Below are 23,774 nucleotides of genomic sequence, written 5' to 3'. Positions count from 1 at the left end.
TAGCAAGCAGTTCAGAGGCTCTGGCATAGTGAATGAAACTACTGATAAGTGAAATGTGGTACACTGGAGGCAGTTAAGGAACAATGCTGAAGCCTGTCAGTCAGACACTCCATTATTTCTTGGTATGCAAGTTCCATTATAGCCTCTTACCTGGAAGTTGGTGATGAGAGGCACTCCGTGATCAATTGCCATTCTACGGATCAGGAAGTTATCCCTGATGAATTTGGTGTTGCTATTGGGCAGGTTCACCACCAGGTCAATTTCACCTTCGTTTATTAACCTGGAAGAGCAAAAACAGTTTATTTGAACCAACATTGCAATTATTCCTCACAGGTCCTTTGTCGGACTGGGTCCGACATCATTATAGCAACGCAATAAACGGGTGTTTAGTCGTTTTTTCTCCGGAAAAAGCCGAGAAAACCATTCAATTGCCGAGTGGGAGCGACAGGAGCCGAGACAAGTCGAAAAAAAAACAAAAGGCGTATCTCATGATTAGTCATACATGGTATCAGGTATCGGATAACGGGGCGGTCATAGTAAACAAGCTGGCTGAGTGCGTCAGCGCACAGAGACTATCATGGACATTTGCAGAGCTTTTTTCAGATGTTATAGTAATAAAATAATGACTTGGATCGCATTATTGAGGAGTTTGGTGATAAAACGAGTGATCCGGAGATGATCGATCGGTATGTACGACTATTATTATTATTATTATTTATTTCTTACATAGGTGAACGCTATAGCAAATGAAAGGGTGGGTCGGGGCTGGAGATGCCTAGTGAGTGCTTTGTTGATATGCATGGCCATTTAAACCTGTTTGACTGTGAAAAAAAAATACTTTTAAAACAGCGCGTATAAAATTAACTGCGCGTGTGAAAATTAATTAGACCTGGCGTGCCTGACACGCAATTAATAAATGGACTGCAAAGGGTTAATCTTTAACAAGTCAATCCACATTGCGCATAGATCAAACTGCATGAAGCTTGCTAAAGGAGACTGAAGAAGTTGTGCATTAGTGGGGTCAGGTAACTCAGAAATAAGAGCTACACTATCTTATCATGCCATTCAGAGCTGTATACATGTATATATATATATATATATATATATATATATATATATATATATATATATATATAAATCAGACTTTTAGCTGAGTCCTCAAACCCCAAGTCTGAGTCGCGAGTCCAAGTCATCCAGGTCCGAGTCCGAGTCACTATCATTTGAGTTGAAGTCCGAGTCTTGAGTCTGATTCCTTGAAACAAACTCAAATCAATTTTCATTAAACTAGTGGTAGTAGTGGGGGAACAGTTTACCTAACGGACGTTGTCTGACATCATATTATTCTATTTGCATGCCTTTTTCAACTTGTCTGTCACTATCTTCCTTTCTTTTGGAATTGGAATACTGTTTGAATGCGCCTGAAGTTTATAGATAAGCTTCAAGTTCAAGTTTGTGGACATTGTTTTTCACTTTGATAGAAGTCATGATCTGGACTACAGAGCCAGTGTAGTGTTAGAAAGTGGTACATTGTCAGAATGTGGTACGCGCACCAAAACATAACCTGTGTAATGTCAGAAAGTTGTATGCTGTCAGATTGCAAGTGGTATGCTGTCAGATTTTGGTATAGGTGCAATCAATTGCGATCTGATGGGTGTTTTCCTATTGTCAAAAAGAAATACATTTACCTTTAATTATACATTATTTTTTTGCAAACTTAAATTGGAAAGAGACAATCAATTTCTATAAAAAATAAAAAAAACAATTCACTAGAAGTCCACCGCAAAGTTGCGCAAAAATGTACAAGACCCAATGTATTGCATATGTTTGCATACTATTTTCAAAAATATGGTAAATTACCTTAAAAATGACATAAGACTGGAAAATATGATAAATTCAATTTTAAAATATGTAAAACACAAAAACAGCATAATGTACCAGATTTGAATGGGCGCTTCCCTGCTTTCTTAGCGGAAGTACCACTTTTTAACACATACCTGAAAATAACACTACACCGGTAAGAAATTAAAGTTAATTTCACCTCTGACTATAGCATCTACTTTGACTTCAATTGGGGTAAAATCTGCCAATCTGATTTAAACAATGCAGAAACTGTATATATACCGTGTTCTTAAATAGTAAATGTAGTATTATTTGTTTTGCAAAACAGAAACATTATGTTTCACTTTCATTGCATTTGCACTTTTATTAAGTCTGTAAAACAATGATGCATTTACGAGATTGTGCTTCAGTTCATTTGATTTCAGATCATGTATTTTTTATCTTTTCTCTTTTCCAGAAAAACATATTATATTTCTGTGTGTAGGTTCATAATGGAATTAAAAAAATGAAGTTCACACAGACAGATTTCTAGCTTGACGCTGCACAGTGCATTATAAATGTGTTTTTCCTGCATCCATAATAAATTATTTTGGTAAATTAAGTGGTATTAGGTTATTCTGTCATTCTTTTTTTTTTTTGCTATCAATCAGTCCCTATGTCATTTCAGTCTGATATATCTGTCTGTTTGACGGCGGGCAATTTTCGATTTGAGACTTTAGTGCCTAGTTTTAGTTTTACACTGAATTTGCCTGGTGAATTCATTGACATTTCTTGCAAACAGTGACAGCGTGAGCTGGGAACGAGTGGAGATTAGAAGCAAAGCACACAGCGACTTTCTGATATGAATAAAGAAGCTCTAAAAGTATGATTATAACTTACATGATTATTCTTTTTTCATTCATTTTTAGTTTCAGTAAACTAAAAATTATTAAGGTGACCAATGTTCTATTGTTTTCAGTGCAAACAAATACATTATATTCCAGCGATTCAGAGAGCTCCGCAAAATTCAATTACGTATTTTTCAAGAATGCAGTTTTAGAAATGTATTTTTACAGCGCTTAAAAAACAGAAAGGCTTGTTAAAAGCCAAATAATGACTTACTTGTTTACCATGCTGACATTACTTATTCCTTATAAAACTTGGTCTGCGATGGGGTTTGTGTGGGGGGGTGTTTACGCTATAACCTAACTCGCTTCCAATTTCTTATTCTTACTATGATTGGCTGCAAAGACAACAGGGCTAACCAGTGATTGGATAATGTTTTGTTGGGTTGGTTTTTATAGTTTCCTAGTAACTGTAATATTACTTGTGTAACAGAAAATATAAAAAGGAATTGTTGTTAATATCTCAGAGTCACAGAGCCCAAATGTTCGAGTCCAAGTCCAAGTCACACAAGGTTGAATCCAAGTCTTTTGCGGATGTGACTCGAGTCCTACCAGTCTGATAGATATATAGGATAGATTATATATATATATATATATATATATATATATATATATATATATATATATATATATATATATATATATATATATAGTTTGTACATGAGGTGGTGGGTAGAGGGGGTTGATTATGATCAAAGTGCATTGACAGGTTCAGGCTGCAGACTGGAACATAGCGCTGTACAGGTTCAGAGAGACACGGGTGCCAAGAAGTGAAGGGTTTTTAAATTCAAAGAGGATTCTGAATGTGATCCTGCAAGCCTCAGGTGAACTACCAGCCCACAGTGCGCCAATTCTGCCAGGGCAGTTTTACGTCTAACAGAGAATGGATTGAGAACATGTGCTGTGACCAGAGGAATTTCAGACCAATCACACAAAACCAATCTGTAGCTATTTTTACAAGCAGCTGTCACCTTTAGGCATTACCATGCACGTCAAACTGCAAGAGAGCGGCAATTCTGAGTGGCAGAAATGAATCAACATCACAAGTGATCTGTATGCTCATCACTCCCCCTCCACCTTCAGGAAATAGACAATTACCATCCACTGTGGATCACGCCATCTCCCCCAATGCTATTGTGTTTCACACTGAGAAAGTGATGCAACAATTTTAAAAAGTCATCAATCACAGGCATAAAATTTCATTGTAATAACATTGACCTTCTCCCATCAACACATTGGTCGAGGAAACAGTTGGAAGGAAAAGTCGCAGTGAAAGCTGTGGATGAGCAGGAGAGTTTAATTCTTAATCTTTTCAGTGCTTTCAATAACGTCTTAACGAAACAAAGACAACAAGAGGTCCGTCTTGGCAAACGGTTAAAAGTAAATGCGAGTGGAATTGAATGGATGCAGAAAGGGAATTGTGGCTCTCCATTAGAGGAATGATTTTCATGATGTTGCTTTAGAAAACAATTAATGACAAGGTATAACTCATTTTTATTTAAATATAAACCTTTTTCAATGTGATTGGCTGGGGTTTGACTGTACTAAAACCGAAGATACAAACCTAGTCAAACTTCAGCAGCTACAGGTTTCCGATATCCTGTCTGAAATCTACATTTAAAAAAACAAAATTACTGGACTGAAGTGCTTGAACTGTATTAATAATTTAACAGCACCTGGTTAGAGCTTGGCAATGGAAAGATTAAGCCAATACGTATTTACATGTGGGTATGTTCAGTTGAAATATACAGTATTTAAAAAATATAGTGAAGCCACATATTTCCAAGGCTGCCTGCGATGATTTGTACATAGTGACCCCTGGGAGTGTTGAATGGCAGAGGTTAGATTTTCCACCCGAACATCTGTATCTCCAGAGCCCTGCTTCCGAATTAAGGATCATAAGCACTCCATTCTTGTTAGAAGGCTCTCTGTCATTGACACAGAGCCCCATTAAACTTACTTTGATTATAATGAGCACTTAATTCGAACAATAGCAACCTCTCCTCCCTAAGAACCGCTCATAATGAGGGAGCAGCGTTGTCTTAGAAGACTGGGTGATCAGAAGAGCGAGACTCTTCTCACATTAGTGCCATCGTAGGCACGTCAACACTTCAATATACCCGTGAAACAATAGTGAAGAAAGAAAGAAAGAAAGAAAAAAAGAAAGAAAGAAAGAAAGAAAGAAAGAACGAACACTGTTTAGAGTTATTGAATTAGCCCTTCTTTCGGTTTCCAACACATTTCTTGCTGCATTATCTTGCCCTTAATTGTATTAATACTTGTACTGTGATTCTTGAAATGTATTTTTGTTTATGACTGTAAGTCGCCCTGGATAAGCGTGTCTGCTAAGAAATTAATAATAATAATAATAATAATAATAATAATAATAATAATAATAATAATAATAATAATAATATTTTTATAATTTAAAAGGGAAAATGTATCATCCTATTTTATACTATTTATTTTTGTCACTGCTTTTTAAAGTAAGAATTAAAATAGCTTTAATGTAATTATGTAATGTAAAGGGGTATTTTATCATCTTATCTTTTACTATATCTCTAAATAATTTTGTATATTATAAATAATTTGGATCTGCGCTTTGAGGCGATTTATCACAAAAGGCACTATTTAAGAAATAAATACTGATTGATTGATTGATTGATTGATTGTGCTAAATATCACCTAGAACGGATGACAGTTGTGTAGACTGATGTGTAGTGTATTACATTTGGAATTTATTTTTCTCCATTCTAAGAAGGTGAGGTGACAAGCATGAGGTTGAACTGCTGCCGCTATTCCTACCTATAAATGTTGGACAGGGAGGGGGGGCCGTCCTCGTCTTCCTGAGAAGGCCACCCCACCGGGCTGGAGGGGACATCGTTGGCGTTGAGCCACACGGACGTGGCTTCTGTGGCGTAAAGCTGGAAAGCAGAGAGTGCAGATGAGCTTTCATACAACACTGCACATCCCTAACGTCAAGTGCTAAAACAAGAGGACTGATATATTTCCTCACACAGTATAACTGATATCTCCAAGGTGCCGATTATACGAGCCATGCAACCTTGTGGTGTATGACTGCTCCGAAAGCCATCATTCTGTTATTTTATGATAAATGGACTAAAGATTTGAAAGGAAAGCACTTACCTTGAACCCTTCTTCACGTAACTGATGCGCAGTGGCCAAGAACTTGGGTCGAAATGAATGCTAGAAAAAAATAAAACCAAACCAAAAATAAATAAAAAATGTAGACGGCTGCCCACTTAAAAATCAAGCTACTTTCTTCACAATCACACACTTCTCGGATATAAAATCGAGGTTTTATGATTAAGCCTTAAGTTGGTGTTCAGTACATATATCTTCTATTTAGTGCTTCTCACAAGGTACAAGAGAAAATGAATAAATTGTAAGGGTTAAATTGAAAGCAGCCAAGTTAGGATTCAAGTAAAGCTTGGGAGAACCTGATCTCACTCCGCCCTGTAGTAAACGCCCCAGTTACATACAATCCACATGGGTCCTGCCATACACAATAGGTTCCGTCGCCAGACTCATGCTACTCATCCCACATGTACAAAGATCCTACAATCCTGTCTGTGCTGAAGTTACAGAGCTGCTTCCACCATTATTTCCCCAAGCAGAAGAGACAAGTATAAAACATGACAATATTGGAAGGGTGCCAAATAGCTAACTGCTCTGCCTTCTGGGGGTGTTGTGTTTCATAATGGTGTTATATACTTCTATCAAGCCAGTATTGAGCGCTTGTGACACATAAAACAGACTCTCCATGATGAGGGATAACTACTGTCAACCACCATCTGTGTTTCAAAAGATTTAAAAGCAGATTGTGAGTCTGCCGGGGATGGATGCCTTTGTGAGGAGCAGCAGATAGCGGGATACATGACAGCATGAGCTGCAAACTTGTACTTACTGGAACCAAACAACTAAATGAAGAGACTTGTTTTAATAATGAGTCCATTTAAAAAGAAACAGGTAGAAACAAACATGGCCATGTCAAAGGGAATGGGAAAGACATTTTTTTGTTTGTTTTATACTTAAAAATACGTTTTCCCATATGTATTTTATACTATTGACTAATGCACTGCTTCAGATGCAATTTCCAAATGACCCTTTACTTAAACATATTTTTGCACATTTCGTTTTTTTGTTCTACACTGCGACTGTGTGATTTGTACTGTGGCTGCCTGCTCATACGCACAGCCCGGGAAAGGAGAATACTGCTAGTCGGCACATTAAAGAAATGCACTTTGAGGGTCTTGCACCCCCTCCCCTACCTGAATTCCAATCAGAATCCCCTTCTGGGGCAGTTTAAACCCAGTGGAGAGCATCGCCTTCAAGAACGCAGAGTAAATATCTGGTCCGAAGCAAGCAACCTGCAAAAGAATCAACAAAAAAAAGAAATGAGAAACCGGCCAAAGAAAGGTACAATAGTTCTGATGGGGCAGGAAAGGGACAGGACTATGTGGGCTTCAATGCTAGGTGTTTAATTAAACTCTCTGAATTGTTTCACAACAGATTTGCAAGTTTCCCCCTCACCCAACTGCACACTGGAGTGAAAGAATGTGTTTAACAGGCCAAAAGGTTTTAATTTTAGGTAAATATTTGTGCAATACAATATAGTCACCATTTAATAGACACACGGGGTATTAAACATGATGTTTATTTTGCCTGTTAAAAAGCAACTGAGCAGCACTGGGTGTATAGTGTATCGGCGATGCCCTGCACTTTCTATAGCAGTGCTTGTGTGGCGTGCAACAAGGAGAGACTCAGGGGGGCCAAGCAGGAACAGCCTTTACCAGGGCTTCTGTAATTCCTCAAAGCCTTCTTCAATGAGGAGTGAGTTTATTAAGTCCACTAAGGGACTTGCAGTGTGGTTCTTAGCATTTGCTCCCGGATTAGACAAGCTAAACAGTCTTTTGTTAGAGATTAATTAAATATCAGAAAAAAAAAAAAAAAAATTAAAAGTGGGCACCTCTCCAGTGGAAGCCATCTCACAGCGCAACACGGGGTCTGCATTTCTCAGCCGGGGCCAGGAGAACATGGGCGCCTGCCAAGAGAAATCCCAAAACGTTACCCAGCCATTCTCTGTCAGAGTGCCCTAGCAACTACCGTGCTGCAGACCCACAGTGGAGACTGCCGGCAACACTGCCACCTGGAGGACAGAGCAGGTCACACATGTCAAAATGAACACTTTCAAGAGGTAACAGTCTGTACAACCTAGTCCAGAGGTAGGTAACCGTGGCTCTTCCAATCCATTCCACTGCAGGACTTTGTTCCAACCAGACCCTTAGTTATTCAATTGACCCTGTTGGAGGTCAATTAAATTAAAGGTCTGGTTGGAACAAAGTCCTTCAGTGGAATGCATTGGAAAAGCCAAGGTTGCCTACCCATGACCTAGGCTATAATCTAAGCAGTCCCAGTACTTTAGTAATATAATATGACTGCTGTATAGTTTTTGGATTTCAAAGATAGTATATCATACTACTGATACACTACGGTGTGGTCCAGCGGTTAAAGATTAGACCTTTTTACTTGTTTTCAGGTCTTAACAGTTGCAGATTTCAAGTTAGCTAAAACATTTGATAAGTAACTTGAATTCTGCAATTTTGTAGTAACCGAGAACAAAAGGTCTAATTAAGCAAATTATCAGTTCAATTAAGGGTCTAGTTAAGTAATTTAGAGCTCAGTTGGAATGAAAACCAGCAGACACAGGGGGTCCCCAGGACCGAGTTTGAGAAGCCCTGTCTTACAAGGTAAAAGTTTCAGCAATGCGCACAGTTTGTTTCAGTTCTCACAACACTGCCCTATTATCAATCCCCTCTTTATCCCAGGGTGCACTTTATATAGGTCTAATATCTGACAAGTGTGCCTGCTTTATACCTGGGGATAAGCACTGTGCACTCTGCGGGACGTAGTCTATTAAGGTCGGCCATTTTGTGAAATGTAGTTTCTGATGACCGTCATTTCCTGTACGGACAGGAACCCTGAACAATCCCTTCTCTATATTATTGACCATTCACTACCTGACCACGCACTTTACAACAACGTATTCAAATAAAGTTTATGTAAATAAAACTTCTGGCGTCTCCTGAAGATACACCTCTTCAGACAACATCTGTAAAACTCAACTCTTCCCTTCTGGACAATATAGCACCCTGCCTTTAATGCACTTTAACTTGCACTTATCTGCTCCCTATTTTACTGTATTTAATCCGGCACTTAACCCAATTTGTAGTATTTTGTATTTCACTTGCACTCGTATCTAACCCTGATGTAACTATCAACACTGTCCTTTGCTCTTGAACTGCCCCGATATCAAATCGTACTGTGTTTTGTTTTCGCTCTTATTAGGACTGAAGTCGTTGTATTTTGTTTATTGCTCTTAATTGTACTGTAATTCTTGATCTGTATTTTATTTTGTATACAACTGTAAGTCGCCCTGGGTAAGGGCGTCTGCTAAGAAATAAATAATAATAATAAAATAATTGCAACAGTGGATTGAAATACAAAAAAGTGTCCTCAATGGGAGGGCCAATTGTACATATTACAAAACAGGAGGACATTTCACTGCAACAAAACCTTGTTTCACAGCAAGTGCCTTTTCAATCCATCCAAGTGCCTTTTCAGTCGATATCTTTCATTGTTGGGAAGCACAGATTATTTTGTATAAAGCCACTTTCAGCTTTATTTATTCCACTGTAATTAAACCTCTCTGTTGCCCCACTCTGGTTTATATAGGCATTCCTATTGTGTATGTGATGTGTTGTACCACACAGTAGTGATAGGGATACAGCAGGACGCTTTGCTCCAGTTCACCAGGAACATTCCATCACCCAATGGGTTACTAGGAATAAATAATAGGGGATGTGGGGAAAGGAACACATCAGTGCACTTGAAAAGACCTGTATTCAAAATGAGGCAGCAATCATCTTCACTCTCCCTTTTTAGAGAAGAATGTCTGTTGATTAATAAGCCACATTACCATGAAGAGTGCAAGAATGGCATGAGATTATACAGCTTTTTAGATTAACAAAGTGATCACATTTTCATAACCTAATTCAGCTCATCTTTCTTTTCGCAGAAGTGGATGCTAATGTATTCTTGGTGGCTGGTAAAAGTGACACTAAGGTTTTTAAAGTAAAGGTTTGCCACATATAGCTACTGTACTGTATTTGTTTTGAAGTGATTTCGTTTTTTATATAAAACAATCTGCATACAACTACACTAATTACAGTTAATCAGTTCATGCAAATTATTTGAATATGCAATTCTATAAAAACACACATGCATGGCCCGTCCATCGTTAATTGCATTCAGAGATGCAAATGCCTTTTATCCTGTGCATAAGCTTGATCAATTTCCATAAAAAACGACACTGCTCCCAAAATATAATAAATCAAAAAAAGAGTTTCACCTGGTTCTTTGTCCCTCTATCTAGTCTTTTGTGTGTCACACAGAACCATCCCTTATAAAAGTTTACCACTGTACATTTGCAGTTTTACCATGCTTTTCCCCCATGGTTATACAATGCATTTACAGTAGTTTACCCTTGATTGCCATTGCCATGCTTACTAATATGCTTTACCATACCGTGTTATGCTTTAAAATGCTTACCTATGCTTTACCATGTTTTATTAGACTGCATAGCTTTGACTATGGTAAACCTCTATAAGGGATCACCTCTCCTTCATTCCATCTCATTTGAACTCTGTGAAAATGTACTTGTCAATCTGCCCTCCACTCACCTTAATGCCCACGTAGTCCATTGGAATGATGGGGTTTTCTAGGGAAGGCAGCTGGGACTCATCCAGGTCCTCCCCCACCATCACCCTGGTAGCCACGTCAATGAAGTCCACCCCAATGGTCTTGGAGACGAAGGGGAAGGAGCGGGAGGCCCGCAGGTTGCACTCAATCACCTGGAGGGGAAGCAGGTAAGTGAAGACAAGGAGAGGTGTAGGTACCTCAGACAACAGGGATGGAAATAAGCCTCCCATTGCACAGCAGTTTGATCACATCCTGGTTTTACTATAGTACTACATAGTTAAAGTACATACCATTACATCATTTCCTTTTACCAGAAACTGTGTGTTGAACGGTCCAGAAATTTCAAAAGCTTTGGCGATTTTTCTGGTTGCACTCTTCACCTGGAGTGAGGGGGAATAAACAAATAAAATGTATTAAAAATACAATGAAAGCATCTGAAGTGCTCTTAAAACAAAAGAGAAGAACAATTACAAAGAATTTGAGGTTCTGAACTTGATTACATCATGTGGTTTGAAACCAACCCTTTATAAACTTCATCAGTGTACCAATTATAATTGCATGTTCAGGTGGCAGGATATTAAATACATGCTGGGGTTGAAACCAAGCTGCTGCTACAGTGAAAGCAGCATGATTGTGAAGCCCTGTCAGTATAGAGGCATCTACTGGAGGATAACGTGTACTCTACACAGGCCAGTGGACGGGGTAAGGAATGAGTGCAGACCTTCTCCAGGGCTCCCTGACTGATGGTCTGTGTGGGCAGCATCAAAGTGGCATCTCCAGAGTGCACCCCGGCATCCTCTACATGCTCAGTGATAGCATGGACCAGGACCTGAGGGTGCAAGCACAGGAACAATCAGGTAACAAGTGCACCAGGACCTGAGGGTGCAAGCACAGGAACAATCAGGTAACAAGTGCACCAGGACCTGAGGGTGCAAGCACAGGAACAGTCAGCTAATAAGTGCACCAGGACCTGAGGGTGCAAGCACAGGAACAATCAGGTAACAAGTGCACCAGGACCTGAGGGTGCAAGCACAGGAACAATCAGGTAACAAGTGCACCAGGACCTGAGGGTGCAAGCACAGGAACAGTCAGCTAATAAGTGCACCAGGACCTGAGGGTGCAAGCACAGGAACAGTCAGCTAATAAGTGCACCAGGACCTGGGGGTGCAAGCACAGGAACAGTCAGGTAACAAGTGCACCAGGACGTAAGCCGATTGTGATGTAACCGTTTTGAATGGAATTCAGGTATGATATTTTAAAGCAGGTGACGTTAATAATGCTGATATGGTAATCAGATAATTTTACTCTATAACAATGGTACACATATATTGACCACATTTTGCAGTACCAGATCTCCCCTGGGGGAGGGCAGTATCTTACAGCAACTAATCAGAAAACCAAGACTAATAAAACCAAAAACAAAAGAACGTTTAAAATACATAATGCAAGCTGTTTTGTTTTGGAACTAGATACATACTTCAAGGTATTGGAAGAACATTATTCAAACAGCGCACACACACAAACACTTCAGCTTTTAAATACCATTGTTCTCTCAGGGGAAGGCTACAAATTTCATGAATTGCAATGTCAGAGGCGCTAAACGGACAATAACTGTAACGTTTATTAACACACTTGAAATGAATGCCACAATTAATATGGAACAGGCAGTGAAGTGTTCCCAGATTGCCTCCCCTCTCTGCCTTGAATAATGCATTTTGTTTGGCATTCACTCAATGTTCGGAACAAACCAGGAGAAGCGGTGTGTGTGTGTGTGTGTGTGTGTGTGTGTGTGTGTGTGTGTGTGTGGCACGGCCTGGGCCTCCTAATCACTAGCAATTAGCATGATCAGCTAACAGCCAATCATCACTGGCCTTGAACAGCCTGCTGCCTGGGGTGAGCCCAACCCGAAGCACGGCCTGCCAGTTCCGTGTGTAACGTGCAGTGTTGTGTGATACACTGCCGTTACGGATTCTGTCCCCTGCCAGTGAGCTGAGATGAAGCTCAAATCTGCAAAACCACGAATGCAGACGAGCCTGGCGTTTTTGCATTGTGGTTAAGACGCTCGGTTGTGGTGTGCGGGATCGGCGGTTTGCACCCAGTCTCCGTCCCATAACGCTTACATGCAAAACTCAAACTCCTCAAACCCCTGTTCAGACATGTCAACCCCTAAGGGGGGGGGGGGGTGCTGGTGACGGATCAAGATTTTTGCACATGGCTGACAGCTACGCCACTGATCTAGACTTAAGAGCTATGCACACCAGGGAACAAAGCAAACAACACAAATACAGCATGAGTACATAACAAAAAAAAATAACCAAAGAAAACACAACTGTAGCTAGTCATGAAAAGAAAATAATGTCTGCTTTTGCTCCATTTGTGGAGATGAAATAAAATAAATAAAACAAAGAAAAAGTCTGGGTATACGACACACTAAAATGACATTTAACAGTGAATGTTTATCTGTGATCTGGTTTAAATTACTAAAAAAAGAATACATCTACACATTTCTTTGTAAATACTGAGAACATTAGTTTAATATATTTTTTATTGATTTTCAGTTTTAATAAACTCTTCAGTTAGTGTGTGAATGCGATTATTATTACTGGTCAACATTATTAAAACAAAGAAGCATCATTTTACAGAAATACAAACCAGTGTGTGGCGCTCCCCGTCACTGACTAAAGAGAGATAGACATACCATCAATTTCCAATTGTTCTGTTATTTCTTATCATATGGTGTTTTTCTTTTTATTGTCTTTACAATAAACCACTGACACTGGCATCATAATGAACATTATCACCTTCCTTGAACATTGGACCACATTCTACAGCAAGGACTATCTATATAGGCAGGACGGACTGCACTTAAGTAAAAAGCGAACCAATCTACTCAGAGAAAGGATCCTCAAGGAGGTTCAGAAGCATTTAAACTAGAAAGGAAGGAGGTAGAAATCAACAAAAAAACAGAAGGGAGACTACATCAAAACAAGGGCAACAACTCAGGTAAGATAGCCATTAAATGTATTTATCTAAATGCCAGAAGTCTCAGAAACAAAATGTTAGAACTTGAAGCTACTGCACTAACAAGTAACTACGATGTGATAGGTGTTACTTGCTTATCCGAGAGTGATGGAGACGAATGTAATATTAGTGGGTATACACTGTATAGGAAAGACAGGCAGGACAGAAGAGGTGGAGGGGTAGCGCTATACATCAAAAATAGTCTTGAATCCCAGGTGTTAAATCTGGAAGAAAAAAACGATGCAGAATCAATATGAGTCAGAATAATGGACAAAAATTCAAAGGGCATAATAATAGGGACATTTGTCTTTTGTTTCTGCGGTAATTTCTGCGTGAACGAGACAGTGACAGTCTGACAGCCTCTCCTTCGACTCTGTCCGAGTAATGACATGTTGCGTACAGAAACATAGAAGGCTTGCGCAGACAAAAGTTTGAGACAACAAGGCAATTCTATCTTTGGAGTAAAGGTGGAGTTTGCGTAGCAGCTACAAGAATATAGAATGGTAATGTACACCTCTTCATGGTAACCCACCCCCCCCAAATGAAATAATACGCTTGGACAGTTGTATGGGATTTACCGCTGTATCGTGTATAAAGGGTTTCGCAGCCTCGCAAACAATAACAAACAACCATTGCACGGCCGTGAGACTCTCAAAACTCTGAAACACCGTGAGTTTCACGGGTAAACCTTGAGACTTGACATGCATGCCTTTTCCACTCCAGGGTAAAAATCTAAATGTGATGAGATATTAGCGAACAGCACAGTCCAGAAATTTGATACTAGCAGTACAAACCCATCACCTGTCATTAGTTAGCGTTTTATTCCCTTATTTAAAACAATGGATTGGTGCAATTTAAAATGTTACAGAACACCCTGCAGTGCTTACAAGAAACATGTTACTTTATCTTCTCCCTACCCTGCATTATCCAAATAGCAGCAATATATATTTTAAACGTAATCCCTGACGGTTTTGATTATTATTTGTTTTATTATTATTCCTGTACTGGTTCTAAACAGAATGCCAATTTTCAGACTTCAATAAAACTGTACTGCAATAAAATCTCGGTAGCTTGGGTATTTAGAGTACCGTAGGCAGAGAAACAGTCAAAGTACACAGAAGAATCTAAGCTTGCCGATGCTGCAAAGAATCAGGCTCCATAGAGAATATTCTCCACAGAAATTGGTTTATTTTCCAGGTTTAAAACCCAGAAATGCTGTGCTGTGAAACAAGGTGTTCCAGATCCATAATATTGCAAAGTAGTGAGGACTGGGTTTGGAGAACATTAGAGTAACACCCTGCAGATACTAGATTGAAAACGCGCTGCCCAGTAAACAACCAATTTCACTTTAGGTTCATGCAATTAAAAGGGTGAAGCGGTCTTCATTTCAGGCTCAGTTAGCACATTCCTTAGTCTTATTTGCAAAAGGAAAACCTGGTCATAACGTTAAGCGCATATAGAAGTGGATGGTTTATGGGGCACCACAGCAGTGAAACCCAATCTAGTCTTGCAACGTGCAAGCTCAAAAGCATGAGGGGTGTGCACATGAATGCTGTTTTTCTCTTCCCTTTAGTCTCAGGTCCTCCCTATCGAGCACAAAATAGTCGTCCCCCCCCAAAAAAAATTGTTTTACACATCAAGCTGTAACATTCTCAGCTGTATTCAGCAAACAAGGGCTTTGCAGTAAAAGGGTACCAAGGTCAGAGGGCAGATTCCTAAGGGACCAAGGTTCTCAGGAATCTGCAAATAATTTGCATTGCAAGGTCAGAGTGCAGAGTCACAGGTATACGTTAGTATCTCTATGCATAAAACACAATTACAGTGTAATGGGAGAATGTAAAGATGGGTTAGTCAGACAGCAGCCAGGAGGCTACAGTGAAATATTTTCTTGTAGATCTTGCACCAGTGGGAAGTGGGGTCCACAGATCCATACTTCCACATTTGGGGCAGGATTGTCTGCATTATAACTTTGGAGATTTGTTTTGGACCAAGGAAAGCCTGTATTTCTCATGCAAGGCATCCTACTAAAAGCACTCATCAACAACTAAACCACTTGCAGTTATTAACCCCCTTCCATATCATTACAACTCCTCTAGCAATTAAGCTCAGCAGCACTTCAAACAGCTTATTAGGCAATATGAAATTAACTGATTTTAAATGTGAACTGTACTCAATTAAAAATAAGCATATCGTCATTGTTGAATAATAACGGGCAGGAGACAAGCATTACAAAAGTAGAGATAAATTACCTCCAATTGCCTCTAGTAATAGTAGAGGCAATTAGAGGTAATAGTTTCTAAAGCTCGTACAGAATTTGAAAAAAGGCATTCAGTTTTCTTGTTCCATGCCCTTCGAATAAACTCCAGGAAGAACTGAAACTTAACGCTATAGTGGGGAGCCATAGTTACAAGACCGTGCTATTTGTGTTCCGCCTTATAACGGGTATAAAAGGGCTACTGTAATGGCATTATGGAGCAAAAGGGAGTCACAAACCTACTGTGTTATAACCGATTCCGCACTATAACGGGGCACGTTATAACGGGTGAGCCCTCTATATATATATATATATATATATATATATATATATATATATATATATATATATATATATATATATATAATTATATATATATATATATATATATATATATATATATATATATATATATATAATTTGCCCCCCTGTTGCAGCAGACAGACACATTTCAATGTGGAACACTTGAGTTTGTTCCCAGGGGCTAGCATGAAGCTCAATGACACCCACTGGTGTCTGGGAAAGGTTTGTTGATTTCCTTTGACAGAATTTCACCAATTGTGCGCCAGCCCTGTAAGACAGCAGGTCCCCAGCATTGCAGGGCTTGCAGAGCTGAATGGTGGAGCTTGGTGAGCAATCAGGAATGACACTACAGAGCAAGGCTCTGGCCAGAGTAAGCCCAGTCTACTACTGGATTCAAAATACATAATCACTTACTTTTCACATGAAATTTAACAGTACATTTTGTATTTTAAGCTATGTGCTGCTGGCAGGGTTGGTTGAAGAAAGGGTTATGGAACAGAGCAAGACACTAAAGTGTCCCAGGTCTGACTGCAGTAAAACAGTTTGGGTTTGGGATCTCTTTCTTGAAAGATCCTTCAGAGGGTGTCGGGGATTATAAAAAATACAAATAAACACATTTGCTTGACCAGCCAAAACCCTGTTGAGGCCACAAAGCTATTTGTTGTGTGTCTTTTTCAAGAGCAGAATCTGATTCTTACAGCACCTTGCCATCCTTTGCAACGGCATCCAGTTCCACCTCCCTGGCACCTTCAATGAATTTGGTGATGACAACGGGATGCTCCTGTTAGAAAGAAAGAAAGAAATCTCCTTGTTGTCACCTGTCATTACATTATACAGGTTCTAAAAGTCCACAGTCGAAGTGAATGAAATAATTAAAAAAAATATAGGTGTAGTAAAATAAAATAAAAAAAACACTACAGGCATATTTGTAGTAGACCGGGTCCCTACCTGAACCTAGTGCCAAGTCTCAGGTGAGTAATTTGGAAGATGCTGGGAGGTTGATGCGATACGTAAATACATTTTAAAAAGGGACTGAAGTATACCGTACGCCCAAGGAAATACAAACACACTGTTTTTGAGTTATAGTCTGGATTGCCAGTACAGGCTGAGGCAAAGCAAAATTTGTTATCCAAAAAACCCTGAGCTCACATCAAGTCACAACTTCACTGAGGAAACATGACTGCCAGTCCCCTCTCCAGGGTAGATAGGTAGCTGAACTGGACAGGAGTCAACGAACACTGAAAGTCAGATATACACTTACAGGGGTTGTTGGGGGGGGTCCTCATTTCAATGATGATAGTCCTTACCAATACACAGGATAAAGAGAGACCAAGTACAGCAAGCTGAATTACTGTGCAGCAAGAATGTCATCACAGACCCACGTACAAGACTTGAAATGTACAAATGTACAAAAGAAAAACAAAACAATCACTTGAGGGCTTCGATGGAATATCAGAGTGCTGATCAACTTACTTATTTCTACATCCATGAAGGAAAGTGTCTTGTAGTAAAGAAAAATACTGGAATAGGATGATTAGTTCAAAAGGTTACCAAACAACAGAGGAGGCTTTTCAATGCTGAGGGCAAGTAAAGGGTCTCATACCCAAAGACTACACAGGAGAGAGAGAGAGAGAGAGAGAGAGAGAGAGAGAGAGAGAGAGAGAGAGAGAGAGAGAGAGAGAGAGAGAGGAGAGAGAGAGAGAGAGAGAGAGAGAGAGAGAGAGAGAGAGAGAGAGAGAGAGAGAGAGAGAGAGAGAGAGAGAGAGAGAGGTGTATGAAATAGTGGCTTGTTTGGAGGTCAGACACATGGCCCCAGTGTTGAACAATGAGGGGTGTACCCTGCCAAGTACATTTGCTTTGGTCTGTGTAGCTCAAAACAAGCGCCTACAAACATAACAACTCATAATAAAGTTTACATTTTCATAGATATGCAAGCCAGGAACCAGCTTTACTGTGCTTTCACTGTAGTAGAGTAATATAAATGCGTGCACACAAGAGTCCTACTTTTCACATGAGTGTAATAAAAATAAAAATGTAATGGAAAATGAAAGGGGTGCAAATAAATGTAATGTGTTCTACTCAGCTACACATCCATTCTGGCCTACCTGAGACACAAGGGCCGCCTCCTCCAGGAAATTCTTCATCTCCTCCTCTCCGTACACCACATTCATGGCTGAACCACTGCCACAGAAAAGACAGAAAACAGACAAACAGGTCAGCCTTTTTAAAACCAGTTTACTTACCAAGCACACTGAATATAGTTTATATCTGCATCTCAAATACACAACTTTCCAAATTCACTCCAAGTGGCTCTTATTTCTCAAAAACAATTTGCACCATCTCTGTGAACCACTCTCAGCGTTACAGAATAAACGACTTTCAGAACTGTTTACTACGCCCCCCCCCCCCCAACCCCCCACCAACCCCCCACCCCCCCACATGTGATGCTGATTTATCGTCCCAGGGAAGAGCAGACTGAAGCAGCTGCCTTGTATTTTATTTTATTTTTTTCAGCAAGTGAGCTGCAGCTACCGTGCACTGGCCTTAAAAACAAAATACTGTTTCTGCAATCAAAAATCGATTACAATACATCACAAACACACTGATCATACAATACATCATAAACAGTGATATACAGTCAAAATAAACTACCTTGCATTATTTCTCACAAATATAAGAGGACATGTCTCATCTGTCAAAAGTAAATACATTTAACCTCCACTTCAAATTTAGTGTGTTGCATGTGTTGACACGAGGCTGCCGTTGTATGGAATATGGAGTCTGTAGCTTGGGCTCTCCAGCTGGCATCGCCCTCTGTATCAGGGTTCTATTGTTTAAATAACAGTGTGTGGAATTACAATCCTGCTGGGGTGTGCGTTTTGGATTAGTTCAGAACCTTGGTTGTCTGCACTGTACCCAAACTGCGGGCAAACTGAAGCAGCAGAAGAGACAGCTCTGTCCATCTTCGATCCAAGCTGTGGACACATCCTTCACAAAAAACATCTCAGGGACTGGTTAAAATCTACCGGGTCCTCCTATTCCCCCAGATATTTCCTCCTCCGTTAGCCAACAATTAAAATTGTAAATATACTGCGCTTCTGTTTCCATTCCGCTAATTAAAGTTGTTTCGGAGAGCGATACCTCAGGCTTTATTTTTGTGTTCTATTAAAGCGCACTGTAGGCAGGCACACCAATCATCATACTTCAAGAGCGTTCGTCACTTTGAAATGCAAGGATTTGTTTTTTTACTTTTCATGTTTTGCATGGTTAGAAGTAATTTAAGCAAGCGTGTTCCCCTCGGGGGTTTGAAAGATGCTTAATGTTGAAATAACACCAAGAGTGCAAAAACCCAATCAAGCTTTAATTAAAAAAAAAAAACATTTTAAAAACATATTGCAATCCTACTGAAGAATAAGCTTTCTGGATCTGCTTTTCATACCAAGAAAAGATGATTAACTTCCATCTGTGTAAAAGTGGTCTGTATTGATTTGAAAGGAGATGCATTAAATACTCCATGCAACAGGTCAAGTCACTGTCCCTGTGTTTGTTTTTAAACAATCAATGAAATCAGCTGGTTTGAGCAAAAAGGTGAAAATAATCTAATTAGAGAGAACTTACCTTAATACGTATGAGGGTCGCAGAAGGCATGGGTACCCAACTCTTTCAGCAAAAATGAATGCCTCCTCCTAAAAAAAAAAAATGCACACAAGTTTTACATATCTGAGGTCTTAAACCCAGGCCTGATTTTGTATCCATCTTTAATACAGGTTATTGAAACAGTGACAGTCAAGCTAACCTCGCTTAACTTTGTGAGTCATCAATTACCGTTTGGAAAACATACAAGCTTAAAACAGCTTACCTGAACTAGCCAACAAGACTTTAGCATGGGCCTGGATACTACAATCTGATCATCTTAATAAACTTGTGACAACTGAACAATGCAGCTAAACATTTCAATTAGAAGTCACCAGTATGGAACTCTAGTTGTGCTTATGGGCGATATATAAGACACAGCACCACCTGCCAGGTTTACTAATAAGACTAATGTTAACTCCTGCAAGATGACCCGATTTAATTAAAACTAACATCCACATTCAAAGGCGTTACTTAAGGCTATTTTTAACAACTTCTGATGCTCTAAATAACCACCAGACACATCTTAGAAGCAGCAAGGATTGTAAAAATCCATGACAAAGTGTGCTGGTCATGACTTCAAGTACAGCATGCTTTTCAAAGCAGGTTCAAAGTGAGTAGTGACGTCAGCAAGAGGCTCATGCATATTTAACAGACAGTTTCCACTGAACCGCACCATGATCTTCAGGGACAGCATCAAAGCCCAAACTGTTTTCCCCTACATCTCATCTTCATCCCTTCCGCAGCCAGCCCAAGCACTCTGCTGTAGGAATGCATCTTTAAATGGGCTACGCAGCCGTCATCCGGTCCAATCCTTTCCTTCCTGCAGACCCAGGCTCGCTGTCCCAGTGCCGGCTGGATGTCACCCGGCACTAGAGCTTGGCTCAGAGAACTCGATTTGATTTAGTCATCAAGATCTTTCACCCACAGGGAATATGTTTTTAAATCAGTCATTTGGCAGCGACGTTAGGTTCTCTCTCACCATTAGCGTCAGAATCATGAAAGGCGCTATATAAATATAAACTCAATCTCAGGACATGTAAACTCCCTTCTACACTTTTCTGTAAGAGGTATGTATTATTGAGGTAAGCAAGAAAAAAAGATTAAAGGTAAGCAGAATGGGAAGATACAGATTAAGCATTGCAAGCACAGATACAAAACAGAACCTGGCTTTAAACACAGTACAAAACACAACTGAAAATCAGAAGCTGCTCAGTAAACAGCAGCAGTTCCCTGGTGGTCTCTCGTACCAGAGAGCTCAGAGCCTTCCAGGGGGCTTGTGCCACGCCGAGCTCGTCCAGGATAGAAGAGAAGACAGAGCGCTCTTCAGCACGGTGGATCTGCAGGGCGCTGGTGCCCAGGATGTTGACCCCGTTCTGGAACAGCGGCACGGCCAGATTATTGGGGATCTGCCCTCCGACGGAGATGATGCTTCCACTGCAGCCCTGAGAAGGAACATTGTCAACAGTGATCAGCACCCCACACGGCACAGGCAGGCAGGCTGTCAGCTAGCATTAGAGGCCATGGGGGTTTGTTTTCTTACCTAGGGCAGGCAGATTTTTATACCAAAATATAAGCTGCCCGGTATGATCAAATCTTAGACAGGGGCAGGCCAGTGGGGAACAGCAGCATCAGCTACAACCATTTCAACTGGCTTGACTTGTGTAGCTTTTCAGCAGCCTCAAGTCTCTAATATCATTGTGTTTCTGGGTTAATAAAACAAAATAAAACTTTTAGTTTATGTTTATTCATACAAGCCTGATCTTTGCACATTTTTAAAAAAAGTTTGTCTGTATTTCTATAAAGGAGTGCTGGAGGGGGGGCAAGTGTGTTGATTTTAGGAGATTTGAGGAGGGGTGGTCAGTGAATCGACACATTCATCTTTGATGGGGACAGCAGTGGGATCTGTCCAACATCTTGGTTTTATGCATTTTAGTTTTATTTATTTCATATCAGTTGCACAGAATTGCCTTCCGATAATGCATCACTAAAAGAGGAGTTATTTGTGTTTGCAAACAGTTATGAAAACAAAAATGCAAAAACGGACAAGTAAACTGGTCACTGCTGTACCAAACTTTTTAAATAACCACTCCAAGTACTGTCTTTCCTCCTGGTTACAAGCCCGTTTCTTTAACCACTGGACCACACAGCCTCCTTTGAAGCAGAAGGCGGCATGCTGCCCTCACCTCCCTCCTCCCTCTCTGAAGCAGCAGAAGGCATGCTACCCTTCCCCTCTACCTCCTCCCTCTCTGAAGCAGTAGAAGGCATGCTCCCCTCACCTCCTGCTGGGAGATGTCCAGGATCCTCTCCAGGGACAGCTCCTCAAAGTAGAGCCGGTCGCACTCGTCGAAGTCTGTGCTCACGGTCTCAGGGTTGTGGTTCACCACCACTGTCCTGCGGTCGAGCCTCCTCAGCGCGCGGATGCTGGAGACAGCACACCAGTCGAATTCCACGCTGCTGCCTGGGGGAGGGATACATACAGGGACAGGGTGAGGACGGCGGTGACATCATCTTCCACTGAGATATCCCAGTGCAAGCCAGATCTTTACTTATTTAAATGACAAGCTGCACCTGAGGTTTTGTTCTGCGAGTCCTTGGGATTAACATTGTATTCATTATTGCAGAGAAGAAAAGAAAGTGTGCGTGAGGTATTATATGTGAATTTCGTGATGCTGTAGGTAGAACTATAAAACCCTTAACAGTGCTAAAATGTAACCTAGCAAATTTGAAACGTGACTCAGTCATTCTTTTTAAAACCTCTAAAACATTTACCTTTATGGACTGTAGTAAATGCTTTTCTACACTACACTATACCTGACCATTGGGGATTGTGTAGCTAAAGGCAGTAGACTTCTATTCAAAACGCAACAGACTCCAGTGAATTTGCATAGATTGGGTGAGGAATCGTGCCAGTACAAAGTGGGACACGGCTTACATGAATCCATTGGCTTGGCAGCGAGGGACAGCCTGGCTTACCAATGTGATAGGGTCCACATCCGAGCACCATCACCCCATGGTCATTGAAATCCAAGTCATGTTCCTAAAAGAAAGAGCACAGTATTGATTAGCTTCGATTAGCTACCACACATATGGTTCCGTTCCAAATTAATGAAGCTCATTATGGAGGACTGGAAGGATTTAGGCTCACGTAATCTTATGGGCTACATGTGACTGAATTATCTGCATTTTGTTTGGAAGTGAAGTCATGAGTTGGGTCACATCCCTGTTTATTCCACCTACCACATGGTGTTTCACATGTCTGCAGTGAAATGAAATTAACATAACTAGCAATAGTGTAGCAGACTGCTTTCTAATCAGCATCGTTAAAAACAGCTTTTTTGTTTAAATTTAGGTTTGTGGATCTTTCTCAGCCATTTGTTTTGGGAGGGGGTGCTGTTTACAGTATGTATGTTCTGTTCAGCACCAATCCGATTCATTACTCTGCAGACAGAAAATGGCAGAGACAACCATATGGCACCCAATTGGAGCAGAAGTTCAATTGCATTGGATTGCTGCATTTCAGGGCTATCATTTAACAGTAATGCTAGCAGTCTGAAAGCAGTCTGGCCTGTGCCAAAAAAACAATTTCAGGGACTAAAAGTATTCTATACATGAACCATTTACTATCAGTGATGCACGTAAAGTACTGGTAATTGCAAAAAACTTTAACAATTAGAGTGAAATCCTACTAACTTTTGACATGTACAGTAAAGTATAAGCTCCCTAGTGATCATCACTATGCGTACCTGGAATATATCAGAACACTGACAGGGTTTCATTGGCGTGACTCACACTGGAGACCCTGCAATCTTTAGCACTCACCTGCCCGTGGTAGGTGCAGTAAAGGTAGTTGGTCACTGCAGGGTATTCTGCCGCAAGGGTGTCAATCTGGCCAGCAAGAGAAAAGAATGACAATATTGTAGCAACCCCTTTCATATGCACACGCCCTTCAGTTCCAGCCTACACTAACATTCAGGGGTCTCAGGGGGTAATGCAGTGCGACCCCCGACCTAGACTTATATACAAACACACACCTCTCAATTGATTTACCAGCTCCC

General features: G+C 40.4%; 1 protein-coding gene across 2 annotated transcripts in view; it reads right to left on the bottom strand.

The window, feature by feature from the left end:
• Positions 1–23,774, bottom strand: part of cps1 (carbamoyl-phosphate synthase 1, mitochondrial) — a 42,664-nt gene that overhangs the window by 810 nt on the left and 18,080 nt on the right. For both annotated transcript variants that reach the window (XM_059032550.1, XM_034021528.3), the window contains exons 23-37: positions 23,539–23,604; positions 22,693–22,756; positions 21,996–22,177; positions 20,967–21,161; positions 19,702–19,769; positions 18,189–18,264; positions 16,787–16,864; positions 11,227–11,334; positions 10,796–10,885; positions 10,487–10,657; positions 7,714–7,788; positions 7,016–7,114; positions 5,871–5,930; positions 5,529–5,647; positions 151–280 (exon numbers count right to left, since the gene is read on the bottom strand). In XM_059032550.1, coding sequence (XP_058888533.1) covers positions 151–280; positions 5,529–5,647; positions 5,871–5,930; positions 7,016–7,114; positions 7,714–7,788; positions 10,487–10,657; positions 10,796–10,885; positions 11,227–11,334; positions 16,787–16,864; positions 18,189–18,264; positions 19,702–19,769; positions 20,967–21,161; positions 21,996–22,177; positions 22,693–22,756; positions 23,539–23,604 — 1,581 coding nt within the window. The remainder of the gene's footprint in view (positions 1–150; positions 281–5,528; positions 5,648–5,870; positions 5,931–7,015; positions 7,115–7,713; positions 7,789–10,486; positions 10,658–10,795; positions 10,886–11,226; positions 11,335–16,786; positions 16,865–18,188; positions 18,265–19,701; positions 19,770–20,966; positions 21,162–21,995; positions 22,178–22,692; positions 22,757–23,538; positions 23,605–23,774) is intronic.

The sequence above is a fragment of the Acipenser ruthenus genome, chromosome 10, assembly GCF_902713425.1.
Source record: "Acipenser ruthenus chromosome 10, fAciRut3.2 maternal haplotype, whole genome shotgun sequence".
Lineage (NCBI taxonomy): Eukaryota > Metazoa > Chordata > Actinopteri > Acipenseriformes > Acipenseridae > Acipenser > Acipenser ruthenus.
This window is presented reverse-complemented; position numbering and strand designations above follow the sequence as displayed.